At 41.9% G+C, this 17,679-nt stretch overlaps 1 protein-coding gene across 6 annotated transcripts in view; it reads right to left on the bottom strand.

The window, feature by feature from the left end:
* Positions 1-17,651, bottom strand: part of TEX11 (testis expressed 11) — a 45,829-nt gene extending 28,178 nt beyond the window's left edge. For 2 of the 6 annotated variants that reach the window (XM_083595358.1, XM_083595363.1), the window contains exons 1-11: positions 17,546-17,628; positions 14,454-14,508; positions 13,556-13,665; positions 10,797-10,881; positions 9,660-9,739; positions 3,109-3,189; positions 2,885-3,004; positions 2,539-2,619; positions 2,294-2,379; positions 561-618; positions 345-440 (exon numbers count right to left, since the gene is read on the bottom strand). In XM_083595358.1, coding sequence (XP_083451484.1) covers positions 345-440; positions 561-618; positions 2,294-2,379; positions 2,539-2,619; positions 2,885-3,004; positions 3,109-3,189; positions 9,660-9,739; positions 10,797-10,881; positions 13,556-13,665; positions 14,454-14,508; positions 17,546-17,563 — 870 coding nt within the window. In that variant the 5' untranslated portion in view covers positions 17,564-17,628. Of the gene's footprint in view, positions 1-344; positions 441-560; positions 619-2,293; positions 2,380-2,538; positions 2,620-2,884; positions 3,005-3,108; positions 3,190-9,659; positions 9,740-10,796; positions 10,882-13,555; positions 13,666-14,453; positions 14,511-17,544 lie in introns of those variants that run through there. The other 4 variants (XM_083595360.1, XM_083595359.1, XM_083595361.1 and 1 more) reach the window with 4 other exon arrangements.
* Positions 17,652-17,679: the final 28 nt, after the last annotated feature.

Here is a 17,679-nt window from a genome sequence, read left to right as displayed (position 1 = left end):
CAAGCTTTCAAGTTACAGAGGACTCTTCTGCAGACCAAAAGTTCAAGATTACCCAGGAGGGGAGTTAATGGAAAAACGAATGCTTCCAAATGTAAGTTTAATGGTGAACCCTTGTTTGCAGGTTGTTTGAGTCATAAGGTGAAGATAGAACAAAATTTTGTTTCAGACTGAAATGTAGAGTTTAGTGATAAAATCAAAGAGGCTTGGGGGAAAGATACTGTTTCTGGAGTAGCTCCACTGACTGCAGCACTTAACTCTCAGCAGAAACAAATCCAATCCATATGCTTAGAGCACAAGCAACTCACTCAATCCCATGTCTTTCAAACAGCTGTTTGCTCCCTCACCTCGTTAGCCATGGTGACAGCCACAAGAGCTTTGTGTTCATGACCTTCTATGCCTGAATCCAGATAGACATTACTTAGTAACCGCAGTACTTTAGCCTACAATTAAAAATAAATGAATATATAAGCTCAAAAGGCTGGCATAAATGAATCCATTCTAACCCCAGAGGAAAACGGATTCCTCCATTGGGCTACATGTGGTTTACAAAGATTTCTCACCTGCATTGCTTTTCCATTGGAGTATTTCCTATCCATCTTTCCAATTTCATAACTCTGGCTGTTGAAAAGGGGGGAACCGACAACAGACTAGCTGATTATTCATAGCATAGAAAAGACCCACTTGGCTATATTCACAGGAAATAGCATACTGTGTAAGAATAGCTATATCCAGTCCACGGTACCAATTTTTCTCTTATTGCTTTACATGAAATGTTCCACAGTGAAGAAATTATACTGTAGATTATCCTCTGCAAAGATGGTGAATTCAATGGGGTGTCATTTACTAATCACGTGAAGATTCCCCAATGCTCTGAATGGTAGGTGGTCCTCCTCTCCATGGAGGGCTCTTCAGTCATAGACCCATCTCCCCAATTCAGCTCACACGAAAGTGTTCAAGTCTTATTTCAAATGGCAAATTTGAAGCTGGCTGTCTACTCATAAATGAATATTGTCAGGAATAAGTGTCCTAGCCTGTCCCTGCCATCTCAAGGGACAAGTTAGAGCCTATGTCAGCAAACGTACCAGCAAATAAGCAACCTAGTCAGCTGCTTAAAATCCAACATGAATTATATTTTGGGACAAGATGGGATTCAAGAATGTTCACCTCTTCCTCTACCAGAGATAAATTCATGATGGAGCTTTTCTGTGAACACTGTTTACTTTAAAAGATGTACAGTGCAACCTCATGTTACGGACAGGATCCATTCCGGGTTCCACACAGAACTGACGCAAGCCAAAATGCCGCGTCTGCGCACGCATGCGGCACAATTTAGCGCTTCTGCACATGCGTGAGCGACAAAACCTGGAAGTAACCCATTCTGGTACTTCAGGGTTGCCGCGGGACGCAACATGAAAACACGTAACCTGAAGCAGATGCAACATGAAGTGTGACTGTACTGGTGTAATCCCCTGTTCACTGGCCATGACAGGTCATGGGTTCCTCAACTTTGGTCTAATGTCTGCTTCCTTTAAGAAAAAAGCAGCTTTGGGAGGGTTCAATCTGGAGTGCAGCAGCAGAAGGAAAGAGTTGCTGTACCCTCTCGGGTCACTGTTTCTCTTCATCAAACCACCCAAGCTGCTGTCTCCACCTTCGAAATGCATGCTAACTTCCCTTGGAAAAATGCTCTCATAAGACTAGATTTTCTGCAATTGCAAACAACTTTTTAAGCCACTAGATGGTGCCAAACGACACAATTCAAACCAACGCTTGTTTGCCTTTGGTATATCCGAGACAGGACATTCTATCTCTATAGCCTAGGGGGGAAAAAATGCCTGCTTGTCCTTTTTGGGGAGGAAAGGGCAGCATATGCTATCGGCAGGTACCTTCTGTTGCAACATTTTAATGCTTGAGGAAACAATTTCTATTCAGTCAGGCTTATGCAGGTGGTTCAGAAGGCATCTTTCAATAAAAATTTATGATGTTAAGATTTAAATGGTTTTTAAGTGGTACCTCAGGTTACAGACGCTTCAGGTTACAGACGCTTCAGGGTTACAGACTCTGCTAACCCAGAAACAGTACCTCGGGTTAAGAACTTTGCTTCAGGATGAGAAGAGGAATCGCGTGGCAGCAGCAACGGGAGGCCCCATTCAGCTTAAGAACGGACCTCCAGAGTAAATTAAGTTCTTAACCTGAGGTACCACTGTAAATCGCTCCAATTATTTAACCAATAGTGGTACATAAATATTTTTTATAAATATATACTGAATAAGCAAAAGACTACTCATGGAATTACCAGAGCCAAAAGGAGCTCTCTTCATATCTCTTCTGTGTGTATCCTTCCACACCAAAGTTATAGCACAGACGGGAGAGGTAACAGGTCTGCAAATATACGAAACAAACATACTGCTGTGTTAAAAGGCCAAGATGTGTGTGGAATAGTTGAAACATTTCCCCTAATTTTCAGTGAAGCACCACTGCAACAGAATAGAGTACAAATGCATTAAAAACTACCATAAAGACAGTCTTATGGCTACTCACCTTTTGTGGCAGGCTCATCAGAATGTTTTTGCACTGAAGAACACATGTGACTGCTTTCTGATGATTTCCTTCAGCAACTGCCTGAGAAAGCAAAAGAACAGGCCAGTAAACTGCTAGGTTGTGCCACAGGTCAATTTTAAATTGATGTTTCAAAATTCTAGAAAACTATGTTTGTATTGGAAACACGTTCACAGAAAGAGTGTGTCAAGTTCTATGAATTAAAAATGTTGGAAGCCAGTGAACTGCAGAAAGCACATCATATGAACAATACGAATGAAGACGACACTCATTACATTGCCATAGCACTACCACAGCAGCTTGGCATTTATTTTTTGCACCAACGTACCGATTCAGCCTGGAAAGAGATAATGTTGAACATGCCCTTCTCTATATCAGATTTGTGTTCACAAATATCAGCCTCTCTAGGACTCCTCTTTTTCAGCAGAGCGTAGAGTTGTTTCAGACTCTGCAAAATGAAGCAGGTAATATGCTTAAAAACAACCAACAAACCATGGTATTTGCTAAAAACACACCAAAAAAACATTATTGCACAGGAAGGCACAAACTTACATCCAAAGCAATCTCAAAAAATTCATTGGCAAGATCAGATTTTCCAATATTCGCATAGCTTTTCCCAGTCTTTGTAGCCATCTGGATCATAAAATAAATTCGTAAGTTTAAAACAAAACATGGACATTGGCCTCTATGGAATCCTACAAAACCAGTACATATTTTCAATAGAATAACAGAATCGAGAGACCTTTACAACAGTTTGGCTGGTTTAAATTAGAGATCGTGATCCTGGCTTATGGCTTTTTGAGCTGAGACCAAGAATCAAACCTGCATGCTCACCCACCATGCGTAGCCTCATGCCTCTGTGCACCTGCTTAAGTGCAACGGTCACATCCTTCCCGGACAGCACTACTGGGAGTGAGAAGGACTGCATTCTGAAATCATGGAGCATCGCTGCCATCCAGCGCTAGACAATGCTGAGCTAGATGGACCACTGGTCTGGCAGTGCAGGGCAACTTTTCTGGTATCTTGCCAGGCTCTAACCTGACTCAGGACGATTCAACCTCTTAAAAAGACCCAGACTTCCCAGGAGGAAAGAGCAGTCCAACTCCAGAACTGGTCCGAAAGGCCTCAATATCCATGGAGACACCTCACCAGGCCTTCCTCCAAAGGCTGCCTGGAGGACCCACAGGAAGGTTCCCTGACTCATATGCTTCTCAGTCTGAGTCTGAATCACCTCCCAGCTCCAGACAGCATGCCAGGAAGGTCAGGTGGCCACTCAGTAAAGGACCCCCTACGTGGAAACTCAGAGGAACATAGCAGCTCATGAGCAAGGGGGTCCTTGGCAGTAAAGGGCTGCTCAAGAGCAGAATTAAATGCACTTGGTCCTGGATGGAGTTTGAGAGACCAGACTATGCAAGTTCTCAGTTGATGACTAGCAGCTGCTGAAGCAACACACATCTTTCAGCTCCCAGACTTTTCTAACCTGACTTCTTTGCCCTACCTCTTGACATTATAGACATTGGTTTATGACCTTTTGACGTTTGCTTCTCCTGGGCTTCCTGTTTTGGAGGCTCCTCTGGCTCTTGACAAGCGCTGTTGTTTTGGATCCCAGCCTGTGGCTAATCTTGTTGCACGCAACTACCCTACCCAGTGCTCAGGACCTGGGACTTCAATTTGGATGGAGGACCCAGGGCCGGATGGTCTTACCTCCAAATACTATAGATCTCTGAAAGACTGGTTAATTCAGCCACTAAAGGAGGTTTGTAATGAAATTCTGGAGGGGAAAAAGGCACCAGAGTCGTGGAAGGAAGCTTACATTACACTTATACCGAAAACTGAGTCTGAAAAGACACAACTTAAGAACTACCACCCCATATCCCTGCTTAATGTGGATTACAAAATTTTTGCTGATATTTTGGCTAACAGATTAAAAAAGGTATTAGCTGAAGAGATATATAAAGATCAAGCCGGCTTTCTCCCAGGTAGACATTTGTCTGATAATACGAGGAACATAATTAATATTTTGGAGAAGCTGCAAGTGAACATCAATACCAAAGCAGTTTTAATTTTTATAGATGCGGAAAAAGCTTTTGATAATATTTCTTGGAATTTTATGAAGAAAAATCTTCAGGGAATGGGGGTGGGCCAAGGGTTTGAAAATGGTATAAGTGCAATTTATTCAGAACAAAAAGCTAAGCTAATAATCAATAATGTGATGACAGAGGAATTTAAGATAGAGAAAGGGACACGACAAGGCTGCCCAATTTCCCCATTGCTTTTTATTTCGGTCCTGGAGGTTTTGTTAAATATGATTAGAAGGGACCGTCTGATTAAAGGTATTCAGGTCGGAGCCAAACAATACAAATTGAAGGCTTTTGCAGATGACTTAGTTTTGACGTTACAGGAGCCAGAATCTAGTACGAAAAGAGTATTAGAACTGATTCAAGAATTTGGTCATGTGGCAGGATTTAAACTGAACAAGTCAAAAACTAAAGTTCTTAGAAAAACTTAACACCGATTGAGAAAGAGAGGTTTCAGAAGGAGACTGGTTTAACATCAGCTAAGAAAGTAAAATACTTGGGGGTTAATATGACTGCTAAGAACTCAAACCTATTTAAAGATAACTATGAGAAATGCTGGACAGAAGTGAAAAAAGACTTAGAAATATGGTCAAATTTGAAGCTTTCCTTGTTGGGTCGAATTGCAGCTATAAAGATGAATGTATTGCCAAAAATGTTATTTTTGTTTCAGTCATTGCAAATTTTGGACAAGATGGACTGTTTCAAGAAGTGGCAGAAAGATATTTCTAGATTTGTCTGGCAGGGCAAGAAGCCCAGAATAAAATTTAAAATACTAACTGACGCAAAGGAAAGAGGTGGATTTGCCCTGCCGGACCTTAAACTTTACTATGAATCAGCAGCATTCTGCTGGTTGAAAGATTGGCTGCTTCTTGAGAACACAGACATTTTGGACTTAGAAGGTTTTAATAATGTTTTTGGGTGGCATGCATATTTGTGGTACGACAAGGTTAAAGCACATAAAGCATTTAAAAACCATATTGTCAGGAAAGCATTGTTCAATGTCTGGATAAGATACAAAGATTTACTGGAAAATAAAACCCCAAGGTGGTTGTCACCAATGGAAGCAAAGGCTCAGAAAAAGCTCAATATGGAGGCCAATTGGCCGAAATATTGGGAAATATTGGAACAAGATGGAGACAAATTGAAATTGCAGAGTTTTGAGAAATTAAAAGATTAAGTGCGAGACTGGCTACATTATTATCAAATAAGAGAGGCCTACAATTTGGATAAAAAAATTGGCTTCCAGGTGGAAAAATCAAAATTGGAAACAGAATTGTTAGATCCCAAAACTAAGATGCTTTCAAGAATGTATAACTTGCAGTTAAAATGGAATACGCAGGATGAAACGGTTAAATCTGCTATGATTAAATGGGCACAAGATGTTGGTCATAACATTATGTTTGCTGACTGGGAACAGTTGTGGACCACCGGTATGAAATTTACGGCATGTAATGCCTTAAGAGAGAATATTATGAAAATGATATACAGGTGGTACATGATACCAGTCAAGCTTGCAAAAATCTATCATTTGCCTGATAATAAATGTTGGAAATGTAAAGAAACTGAAGGTACATTCCTTCACCTTTGGTGGACGTGCCAAGGATTAAGGCTTTCTGGGAGATGATCTATAATGAAATGAAAAAGGTATTTAAATATACCTTCCTGAAGAAACCAGAGGCCTTTCTCCTGGGCATGGTTGGCCAATTGGTGCCAAAGAAGGACAGAACTTTCTTTATGTACACAACAACAGCAGCAAGAATACTGATTGCAAAGTATTGGAAGACACAAGATTTACCCACCCTGGAAGAGTGGCAGATGAAGGTTATGGACTATATGGAATTGGCGGAAATGATTGGCAGAATCCGAGACCTGGGAGAAGAGTTGGTGGAAGAAGACTGGAAGAAATTTAAAGACTATCTGCAGAAACACTGTAAAATTAACGAATGTTAAAATGATGTTGGATTGAAAATAAGTGGCATTAGCAACAAAGTTAACAAGAGTATGCAAAATTGAACTGCTAATGGATGAAAATATAGAGTTTAATATGTTAAGATACAGAGTTAAGATAAACGAAAGAGGGTAAGGATTTGCTGATTTGATTATTTAAATGGGGATGCAAAAAGGGGAGGTGTGAGGAGGCCAAGGAAATAAGATAATGAGTTAGGGTTACAAAAATGGATTTGTTTTTATTCTTTTTCTTACTTTATGTATTTTTCTATGGTTTTTTTTTGTATTTCTTTCTTTTTATATGATTTTTTAAATTTATGTTTTTGTAAAACTTCAATAAATATCCTTTTAAAAAAAAACAATTTGGATGGAGGACTACTGCAATTTGTTTATACCAAACTAGAGAAGTGGTGCAGTACTGGTCTACTAATCAGGACATGAAGCCACACCCGTTTCATATCCTAGAAAGTAAGCCAGGAATAAACCAATTCCCCATTTTGGGTGTAATGGGGAGCTGTGGTTTAAACAAGCCGTAACAGAAGTGTCAAAAGCAGGTGCATGCAAGGAGGAGCAACAGGGGAGCATGTGAGCACAACGTCTATCATCGGGTTTATTACCTATAATTTATTAACTGTGGTAATAAAGTAGTTCATTAGCCATGTTAATAAAACTGATTGTTAAATGTGAGGTAGACCCTACCTGACATTCTGCTTCATAAAAAACTGCAAACAGCAAATACTTTAGAATTATTATAAAATATAGTGGTACCTTGGTTTACAACCTTAACCCGTTCCGGAAGTCCAGTCTTAAACCAAAGTGGACTTAAACCAAGGTGTGCTTTTCCATAGAAAGTAACGGAAAATGATTTAATCCTCTCCAGACGATGAAAAGCAACCCCTAAAACAGCAACTCAATACAGTGGTACCTTGGGTTAAGTACTTAATTCGTTCCGGAGGTCCGTACTTAACCTGAAACTGTTCTTAACCAGAAGCACCACTTTAGCTAATGGGGCCTCCTGCTGCTGCTGCGCCGCCGAAGCATGATTTCTGTTCTCAACCTGAAGCAAAGTTCTTAACCTGAAGCACTATGTCTGGGTTATCGGAGTATGTAACCTGAAGCGTATGTAACCTGAAGCGTATGTAACCTGAGGTACCACTGTATGAATTTTACTATCTAATGAGAAAATTGATCCATAAAATGAAAGCAATAAACCAGACTGCAATCTACTATCCAGCATCAAAAACTGGCAGTGATCTACCCATTGCCATTGGAGGGACAAGACGGGAGGGGGGAGTTTAAGGGGTGTGTGGAAACACTCAAACTGGAGGAGCAAGGAGCGCGCATGGGGTGCTTGTGGGAAAGGAGGTGGCTAACTTGATGCAGGAGAGGGGCTTAAGTGGGGAGGGAAGGAAAAACACTGAAGGGATGAGGAGCATGCATGGGGTGGGGGGGGGGGGAGGCGGCTAACTCACTGAGGGGACGCTTCTGCCCAATGCCCCAATCAGCACGATCTTTTGAGATCTCCCTCTTCTCAAAGCAGCTGAGCTGCAGATTGCTGAGGGGACGCTTCCCTCCCAAGCTTCTGTGGGGCTTGCTCTCCTCCCGCAGCTGCAAGGGAGAGTTGTGAGCCTTCCAACCATATGGCTGGCGGGCAAAGCCTCTGTGGGGATTGCTCTCCTCCCGCAGAGGCTTGGGAGAGAGTTGTGAGCCCGCCAACCCTGCGCTGAGGGAGGAGAGCAATCCCCACAGAAGCTTGGGAGGGAAGCTGCATGCCTGCCAGCCATATGGTTGGAAGGCTCGCAACTCTCTCCCTCACAGCTGCAGGAAACACCCCCTTCTCCGCTGCCAGACAACGGAAGTGTGGCACCCAAAACAGAAGTGCAGCCACAAATGGAGTTCGTTCAGAATCCAAAAAAACCACACAACCTGGAGCACTCATTTCCAGGTTGTAATTGGTTGTAATCCAAAATGGTCGTATACTAGGCTGTTCGTAAACCGAGATACCACTGTAAAGGTAAAGGGACCGTTAGGTCCAGTCGTGGCCGACTCTGGGGTTGCAGCGCTCATCTCGCTTTATTGGCCAAGGGAGCTGCGTACAGCTTCCAGGTCATGTGGCCAGCATGACGAAGCCGCTTCTGGCAAACCAGAGCAGTGCACGGAAACGCCATTTACTTCCGGGGCAGTACCGATTTATCTACTTGCACTTTGACGTGCTTTTGAACTGCTGGGTTGGCAGGAGCAGGGACCGAGCAACGGGAGCTCACCCCATTGCGGGGATTGGAACCGCCAACCTTCTGATTGGCAAGCCCTAAGCTCTGTGGTTTAACCTACAGCGCCACCCATGTCCCTGAGATACCACTGTACCTGCATTTAAATATTTGAAACAAAACAACCAGGTATAAACAAGTGTGGATCCTGGCACTGGCAGAAAAAACTTACTGAACAATTAAGAATAAACAGAAACGATTTTGAAGATGACTTTTGCAGCACAGGGCTTTGGATTAAATTACATATATTAGTAAGCAAAGAGGAAGGATCTCAATGACAGGGATTAATGGCTCCTTATGGACGGATACCTTGGTATAAGATGTTAAAGAAATAAAACTCCACTGGACTCCAGAGAGCTATTCAACCGGACTGGAGATTCAGATACCAATTGCTCCATAGTTATGGAACAATACAGACAGTAAAACAATGTACTGAACATTTATGGTTGGGGAAGGGGCTGGGATTTATACTCCATGATTGTATACATTATAAAAGAACAGAAGTGAAATACAAAACATCTAACCACACATTTTGGTACGTCATTTGAGTCATTAATTATTATTACTGTTTAATCATTGCAAACGTTTTCTAAATAATGGATATATTTTCCCAGGCAAGTTTAAAGAAACTTTGAAACACATTTCTTTGTGTCTAGCACCCTCTTAAGGTCCATGTAGCACCAACTGAAATCTATCAGTATAAGAAAAAAAAGGCAACAGTTGCAACTTTATAGGCTATTTAGTTTTGCAACATTTTGGGAAGCTGAATCAAACTTTAGAGAGTAACAGTATGTTATTTAGTTGCAATTACCAAAATCTGCCTCCGCACTTTCTGCTCAGAAGGATTATCTCCTTCAGAGGACTTCATCAGTTTGCAGGCCACGTGCAGCACTGTAAAACAATATGCACATGCTTAAACACCAGACATATGTTATCTATTGCTGCCAACACCACTAAGTACACTAAACATGGAAGAGGTCAGCATATTTCCTTGCAAGTAGGGGATGGGGAAGAAATTTGATTCTGTTTGCACTTAAACATAGCCACACTTCAAAATCTGCACTTCTCTGAACTTTCTAATGCAATTATGCAACCAAGTAAAGTGTAACAAAAATGCATATACTGGGGTAAAATGCACATAAGCATGCATATACTGGGGCAAAAAAAAAAAAGATACAAAAACGCATATATGGGGTAAATTGTGTCACAAAAATGTGAACATCTGGCAAAATTGCATACAAGAATGTTTATATTAGGAGAAACTCTAAGCTAGAGACGTCCAACTCCCAAGAGACTGTGATCTACTCACAGAATAAAAAACTGGCAGTGATATACCCATTGTCATAAAAAGACTGGCGGTGATCTACCCAAAGTTGTTGAGCTTTCTTTAAGAAGCCAAATTTGTGGAGCTTTTTTAAGAAAGGCAAAATTGGGGGCTTTTGGGGGCTTTTTTGTAAGGAGATCGCTGAGGGGCCAGAGATCAACCAGGATCTACCAGGAACACCAGTAGATCACAATCTACCTGTTGGACATGCCAGCTCTAAGCCTAAGAATCTGATGATTTGAAGGCTTTAAAAAAATGGTATTCATGAACTGATGTGGAAATAAGCAGAGCTGAACTTAAAACTGGAAAAGTAATAAACAGAGACCTGAGGCTGTCAGATTTGCACATCCTTACTAGCCAGTGAGACATGCTTCTTTCAGTACACCAGTCACCCTGTCCTAATTTAGGTCAGTCTCTAGGTGGCAATTAAAGAATAATAATCATAAAGTGTGCTTTCATTTAAAAATACAAAACCAGGCAGTGGTACCCATAGCAAGTCTGGAGTCCTTGTCATTTGCAGTACCCCTTCACCCTTTTGAGACTTATACAAATTTCAAAGTAACAGGAAATATTTTACTCTTTTCAGTAAATGCTGAGTGTTTATGGCAGAGATGTCATACATACACTGAACTTTCTGCACATCAGCCATAACACAGTTTTTATTTCTTGCCGTGGTCCAATTCCATAAACTGAGTGCAGTTTCTTCAACCTATGGGGGTGGAAATTGCAGCCTGTCAAAATCCATACAAGCCATTTGAAATGTTTTCTAGGAAAAGCATCCCAATTATCAGAGCTGTACAATCCTCCTGGAAACTGGAAAAAGGAGGAATGGGAGCTTGTCACACTGTTAAGCACATTATGGTATCCATTCCATAAAACAGATTTGAGATGATGATGTAAGTGAATAAAAAAACAGAAGACACCATATGTTCTCCCTTCCGATAATCGCTCTTGATTATCACTTCTGTCACACACATGAACATACAAGCTGTGTCACATCAAGATATTTTATCAGCCACAAACACATTCTACCCTAAAGAATATTGCATAACATGGACTCATGCATAAGGTTGGAACGAACTTTTCAAGGACATTTAGATCCCCAAGAGCCCACAACCAGGTGACTGCCCCTTCTGAGGTAACTTGAATGGGAACTTTTTGGTTTTGGTGCCCTATTCACAGAATGCTTTCTTCAGAGAGACCCTTTAGGAAACAACTCTTTTATCTTACAGTGGTGGATGGTGCCCACTAGGACACGAGCTGCAGGCAGAAGACAAACAGCAGATGGAGCCAGAGCTAATGACAGAACAGACAACTTATTTCAATTTAGTCCCCATCCTCCTCCCTGCTTAGTTCTGCTAGGTTATCAATGGGATGGCGGAGGAGGAGGAAGCCGACAGCTGGCAGCCCTTGGACTGGTTGGAAGTAGGAAGTCGAGGTTGGCAGAGAGTGGACTGTGGTTGGTGGGGTGGTACCTCGTTTGCCCTAGTGAATGAGCCTCTGCTACAGCTTCCGACCACAGGCAAATACATTTTTTAAATTTATCCAGGCATTTTAACAACACATTGTTACGAGTTTGGAAAGGGAGTCAGTCTGGATGATACCCCCTGTGCCTTCTCTCATCATCTTTAACTGCTTTCTTTCAGCTTTAATTTTCTCCTCTTTTTTATTATCACCATCATCATTTAAATTTGTATATCACCCTATACCAGTGGTGTCCAAACTTTTTTCAAAGAGGGCCAGATTTGATGAAGTGAAGGGCCAACCAAAGTTGTTGAGCTTTTTTTTATGATTTTACCCTAAAGTTTTTTTTTAAGGATTTTACTCTAGCAAATAAAGTGCCACAGGGGCCAGATTAAACTGACTGTCAGGCCCCCGAAACGGACTTTAGACATGCCTGCCCTGTGCCTACAGATCTCAGGGAAGTTGACATGTTTAAAATATGCTTGATAATTATTTCTGTATACGGTACTGTTTTTGTTGTTCTCTCAAGCTTTAATAAAAATTCAAATGCAAAAAAGATGCTTCCCGGTGCCCCCTGTGGTGATTTGTGCGCATGTGCCCGTTGGGGAGCAGCGCTAAATTGCCTAAGAGCCAGCTTGCCAAACCCATTCCTTTGCAAAGGAATTGGTTTTGACTTGACTAGTTAAGAGCTACGATTAGCGTAACCAAAGAAGTCACTCTGTGCCCACAGAACAAATGGGCAAGCCTTCCTAGCTACTAGGAAAACAAAACCAAGCCTTTCCAGATATCCAAAGAACAATAGCCAGAGATGTGAGTCTGAGCTGAGCTGGAAGATGTAGACACAAAGACATGCTTGATCTGTGCTTGACCCAAAGCTGCAACTAATGGAGAAGAAAGGTCTTTTGCAGTGTTAGTACTGTGACCCCTCCCCCCATCCTATGTAGAAGTTGCATATGTGAATAAAACCATATATGCTAAAGACACCACAGTCTCTGCAGACCTTCATTCCAAGGATAATGAATGCTGGGGAAATGCCAGAACCCCTGCAATCTTTCTCTCTGTTAACTGGGGTGGCATGTAACAGTATTTTAGGTTTGTTTTAATGTTGTCGGTGTTTCTTCTGCTATCTAACTGTTTCTGGCCACAGCTGCATTTCCTAATACAGTGGTACCTCCAGTTACGAATGGGATCTGTTCCAGAGGCCTGGCTGTATCCCGAAAATTTCGTAACTGGACGACCGCTTCCGGGTTTGTTGCAGCCGTAACCTGAAGATTCCAAAACCTGGAGGTAACGCAACACGAGGTTGTATTGCTCATTGTTTCAGGCTGCAATCATAAGTAACCCAATTAAAAGGTAAAGATACCCCTGACCATTAGGTCCAGTCGTGACCGACTCTGGGGTTGCGGCGCTCATCTCGCTCTATGGGCCGAGGGAGCTGGCGTTTGTCCGCAGACAGCTTCCGGGTCATGTGGCCAGCATGACTAAGCCGCTTCTGGTGAACCAGAGCAGTGCACGGAAATGCAGTTTACCTTCCCGCCAGAGTGGTACCTATTTATCTACTTGCACTTTGACGTACATTTGAACTGCTAGGTTGGCAGGAGCTGGGACCGAGCAATGGGAGCTCACCCTGTCGCAGGGATTCGAACCGCCGACCTTCTGATCAGCAAGTCCTAGGCTCTGTGGTTTAACCCACAGCGCCACCTGTACCTGAGAATAAGTCCCATTAAATTCAGTGGGACTTATTTTTGAGCAGGCCTTTAAAAGACTGTACTGTTCACTACTGAGTAAAAGCCGGGTATTAAAAATTTATCTAACAGTGAACATCAGTCTACACCCAAATACCAAACAGATTTCTAGGAAGACAATTTCCCCCAACTTCCAGTCCAACTTGTTTTTAACAAAACTGTCTCTGTGTCTACCTTGACCGTCTGAATATTGGTAATGGATCCTTTAGTCACTGTCTCTGTCTTTCCGAGCAGAGTGTCTACATCCACTACAATCTCTTTTTTCATCAGTTCTTCAATTTGCTCTGAAAGAAAAATAACAAGTAAAATAAGATTACAGAGTAGACTGAAGGCAGCTAGCTTATTTTTTCTCCACATCACTCCAGCAACAAATAGGGCTTTCCAAGGGAAGCTGAACAGACAGATATGCTATATGGAACTTCTATTCAGGGTTGGCATCATAGGCTGACATTGTCTGGCACCTGCCAAAGCCCACACCCCAGAGTGGGAGCCCCCTGGTTCTCCCCATCCTTGCTGTTCCTGCCTGTTTACCTGCATCCTCTGAGCATGCAAGCAAGAAGGCATAGGCAGCCTCCATATGTCCCTTGTCATGATAAAAATGTGCCTTGCATCTTTAAGTATTATTTTAGTAAGCTGGCAACCCTAACAAACATAAGCACTAGGACCAGCCTGTGTATTTGGTAACCTAGTGAGTTAATGCTTGTTAAGGACATTTGTGCTTATGACATATTCACGTATGCTTTTAAAAACCCTTTTGCCCTTTTCGTTATTAAGTTACAGTAACCATGATGCCAAACTATGACAAGAACAACGAGAAGGCACAGCTGCCTTCACTTAACTTACCCTCTCCTTCCAAGCAGTGGTGTGGATTAGACTAAAATACAGAGTGCAACAGGGTGGCAGATGCAATCTGCTAAGGAAATCATCTGCAGAGGGGCAGACTGCTTCACTGAAATGAACAGCAGGAACGAAATAAAACAGCATGGAGGAAAGGAAGCAATGGCTATTACCCAGAGTATTTAACATTTTACCTGGACCGAAGATATTAGTTTTATGCAAATATTTTATATACCTTTTATTTCCATAACTGGGTCAATTATGTCCAATTCGTCCACGGAGAAAAACGGCTTTTTTAAAAAAGGGGGGGAGAAAAGAGAGAAGCATTTCAGTTTATATTCCTCAGTTATCCCTTCAGTTTATATTCCTCAGTTATCCCCATCTACAGATTCTGTTGCATTCTTTCCTCCAGTGATTCACAAACTATTACTAGATATGACTAGAAACCTGCAGTCCGAAAATAAATAAAAATGGCTGGTTAGTTCCAAGTCAGACTGTATCCATCTTCCTTTCCCCTGAAACCTTATTCTCTGCCTACACCTCTCAGGTTCCTGATTCTCAGTCCCTAGCCTATTTTGCATCCTTTTAGCATTATTATTAATTTACATACCACCTTTTTCTTCCAAAGAACTCAAGGTGGTGTGTGTGGTCCTCCTGCTCCCCATTTCAAAGTAGATTCACTGCACAAATATTAGGGCACTGATGCTATACATAAGGAGTGGGGTCCAATCACTTTAAGTGTGTAGGATTTTGGCCCCTGCAGTACAGTGGCACCTCAGGTTAAGTACTTAATTTGTTCCAGAGGTCCGTTCTTAACCTGAAACTGTTCTTAACCTGAAGCACCACTTTAGCTAATGGGGCCTCCTGCTGCCGCTGCGCTGCCAGAGCACGATTTCTGTTTTCATCCTGAAGCAAAGTTCTTAACCTGAGGTACTACTTCTGGGTTAGAAGAGTCTGTAACCTGAAGCATCTGTAACCCGAGGTACCACTGTATCAGGCTTGTGCTCAGTGCCCAGTAGCACGGAAGGCATTCCTAGAAGATACTCTGTAACTAGGGAGTTCTTATTTCCTCCTTGTAATACACCATGCTTTCCACAAGGAGCTCCCAAGAATCACATGACATACTGTGTGCTGTTCTCCCCCTCACCACTGTATTCCCACACCTCTGCGAGGCAGATTTGGCTGCAAAGTGTTGACTCGCCCAGGATAACCCACTATTAATATGTGTTTGCCATCAGTGCTCTACCCAGTGAGCATCACAGCTGAATGAGGATGTTTTTAACTGGTATCTCCTTACTGGTATCTCCCAGCCCAGCAAACAGCACACCAAGCTGACTCTCTGGAGAGGGGGTCTAACAAATGCCTCAGAGCATGTGCAGTGTACATTTCCTTTCTGGAAAGTGTTTTTAAAGTGTTTTTTTCATCTTCATTATGAGTTGCCTGGAATTCTCCACATGTAGAAGGAATAAAAATGCTAAAGCATTTAAGGAAGTGTGGGTTTTATAACAGGAAGGTAGGAAGTAGCTTCTTTTCAAGGGCTTCACTAAGACTCCCCCTCCTTAGGAACAGCTGGGAAAAACAGCAGCGAAATTATTTATTTATATTATTTTTTTAATGCATTAAATTTCACAGGATGAAATTACTGAAACTTTAGTTTGTTGACTGAAACTACTGTAGCACTGAGTTTGCTGTTTTTATGTCTGAGGGGCCAGTTTTCAATGGCTTGCTTTGCTTTGCATTTCTTCTCCCACCCATGCATTTTATATTTTATCATTACTATTTCTGAGGGGCCATTTTCAAGCCCTTGCTTTTCAGTTTTTCTCCCACCCATGCATTTTTAAAAGTTATTATCATCATTAATATAATCATTATTACTACTACTACGTCTGAGGGACCAGTTTGCAAGACCTTGCTTTTCAGTTCTCCCCCCCCCCACCCTGACATTTTATATTTTTTTATTACTATTTCTAGGGGCCATTTTCAAGCCCTTGCTTTGCAGTTTTCCTCCCACCCATAGTTTTTAATTTTTATTGTTTGAGGGACCAGTTTGCAAGACCTTGCTTTGCATTTCTTCTCCCACCCTGGCATTTTATATTTTTTTATTACTATTTCTAGGGGCCATTTTCAAGCCCTTGCTTTGCAGTTTTTCTCCCACCCATACTTTTTTAATTTTTATAATTGTTTGAGGGGCCAGTTTGCAAGACCTTGCTTTGCAATTCTTCTCTTGCCCATGTACTTTATTTTATTTTTATTATGCCTGAGGAGCTAGTTTGCAAGTGTTTGCTTTGCAGTTTTTCTCCCACCCATGCATTATATATATATTTTTTATCACTATTTCTAGGGGCCATTTTCAAGCCCTTGCTTTGCAGTTTTTCTCCCACCCATAGTTTTTAATTTTTATTGTTTGAGGGGCCAGTTTGCAAGACCTTGCTTTGCATTTCTTCTCCCACCCTGGCATTTTATATTTTTTTATTACTATTTCTGAGGGGCCATTTTCAAGCCCTTGCTTTGCAGTTTTCCTCCCACCCATAGTTTTTAATTTTTATTGTTTGAGGGACCAGTTTGCAAGTGTTTGCTTTTCAGTTCTCCCCCCACCCTGGCATTTTATATTTTTTTATTACTATTTCTAGGGGCTATTTTCAAGCCCTTGCTTTACAGTTTTTCTCCCACCCATAGTTTTTAATTTTTATAATTGTTTGAGGGGCCAGTTTGCAAGACCTTGCTTTGCATTTCTTCTCCCACCCTGGCATTTTATATTTTTTTATTACTATTTCTGAGGGGCCATTTTCAAGCCCTTGCTTTGCAGTTTTCCTCCCACCCATAGTTTTTAATTTTTATTGTTTGAGGGACCAGTTTGCAAGTGTTTGCTTTTCAGTTCTCCCCCCACCCTGGCATTTTATATTTTTTTATTACTATTTCTAGGGGCTATTTTCAAGCCCTTGCTTTGCAGTTTTTCTCCCACCCATGCATTATATATATATTTTTATTACTATTTCTAGGGGCCATTTTCAAGCCCTTGCTTTGCAGTTTTTCTCCCACCCATATTTTTTAATTTTTATTACTGTTTGAGGGGCCAGTTTGCAAGACCTTGCTTGGCAATTCTCCTCCCCACGTACTTTATTTTATTTTTATTATGCCTGAGGAGCTAGTTTGCAAGCGTTGGCTTTGCAGTTCTTCTCCCACCCTCGAATTAATTCTTATTATTATTAACATTCTTCTTAATTATTCTTATTACGGCTGCGACGCCTGAGGGGCTTTTCGAGAGCAGAGGCGGCAGAGAAGGGCACGCGAACGAAAGGGCGCGGCCCCGCGGGAGGGCTACTGTACCTCCATGTCGAACTCCATGTCTGACTCCGCCGACAAGCGACGCGCCCAGCACGCGGCAAGACACGCCTCCCCGCTCGCTCCCTTCCCGCCTTCATTTTATACTTTCTGCGCCACGTGCTTCCGGCGGGGGCGGC

The sequence above is a fragment of the Podarcis filfolensis genome, assembly GCF_964270895.1.
Source record: "Podarcis filfolensis genome assembly, chromosome: Z".
Taxonomy (NCBI): domain Eukaryota; kingdom Metazoa; phylum Chordata; class Lepidosauria; order Squamata; family Lacertidae; genus Podarcis; species Podarcis filfolensis.
Note: the sequence above shows the minus strand (reverse complement) of the source record. Positions and strands in the feature narration are given on the sequence as shown.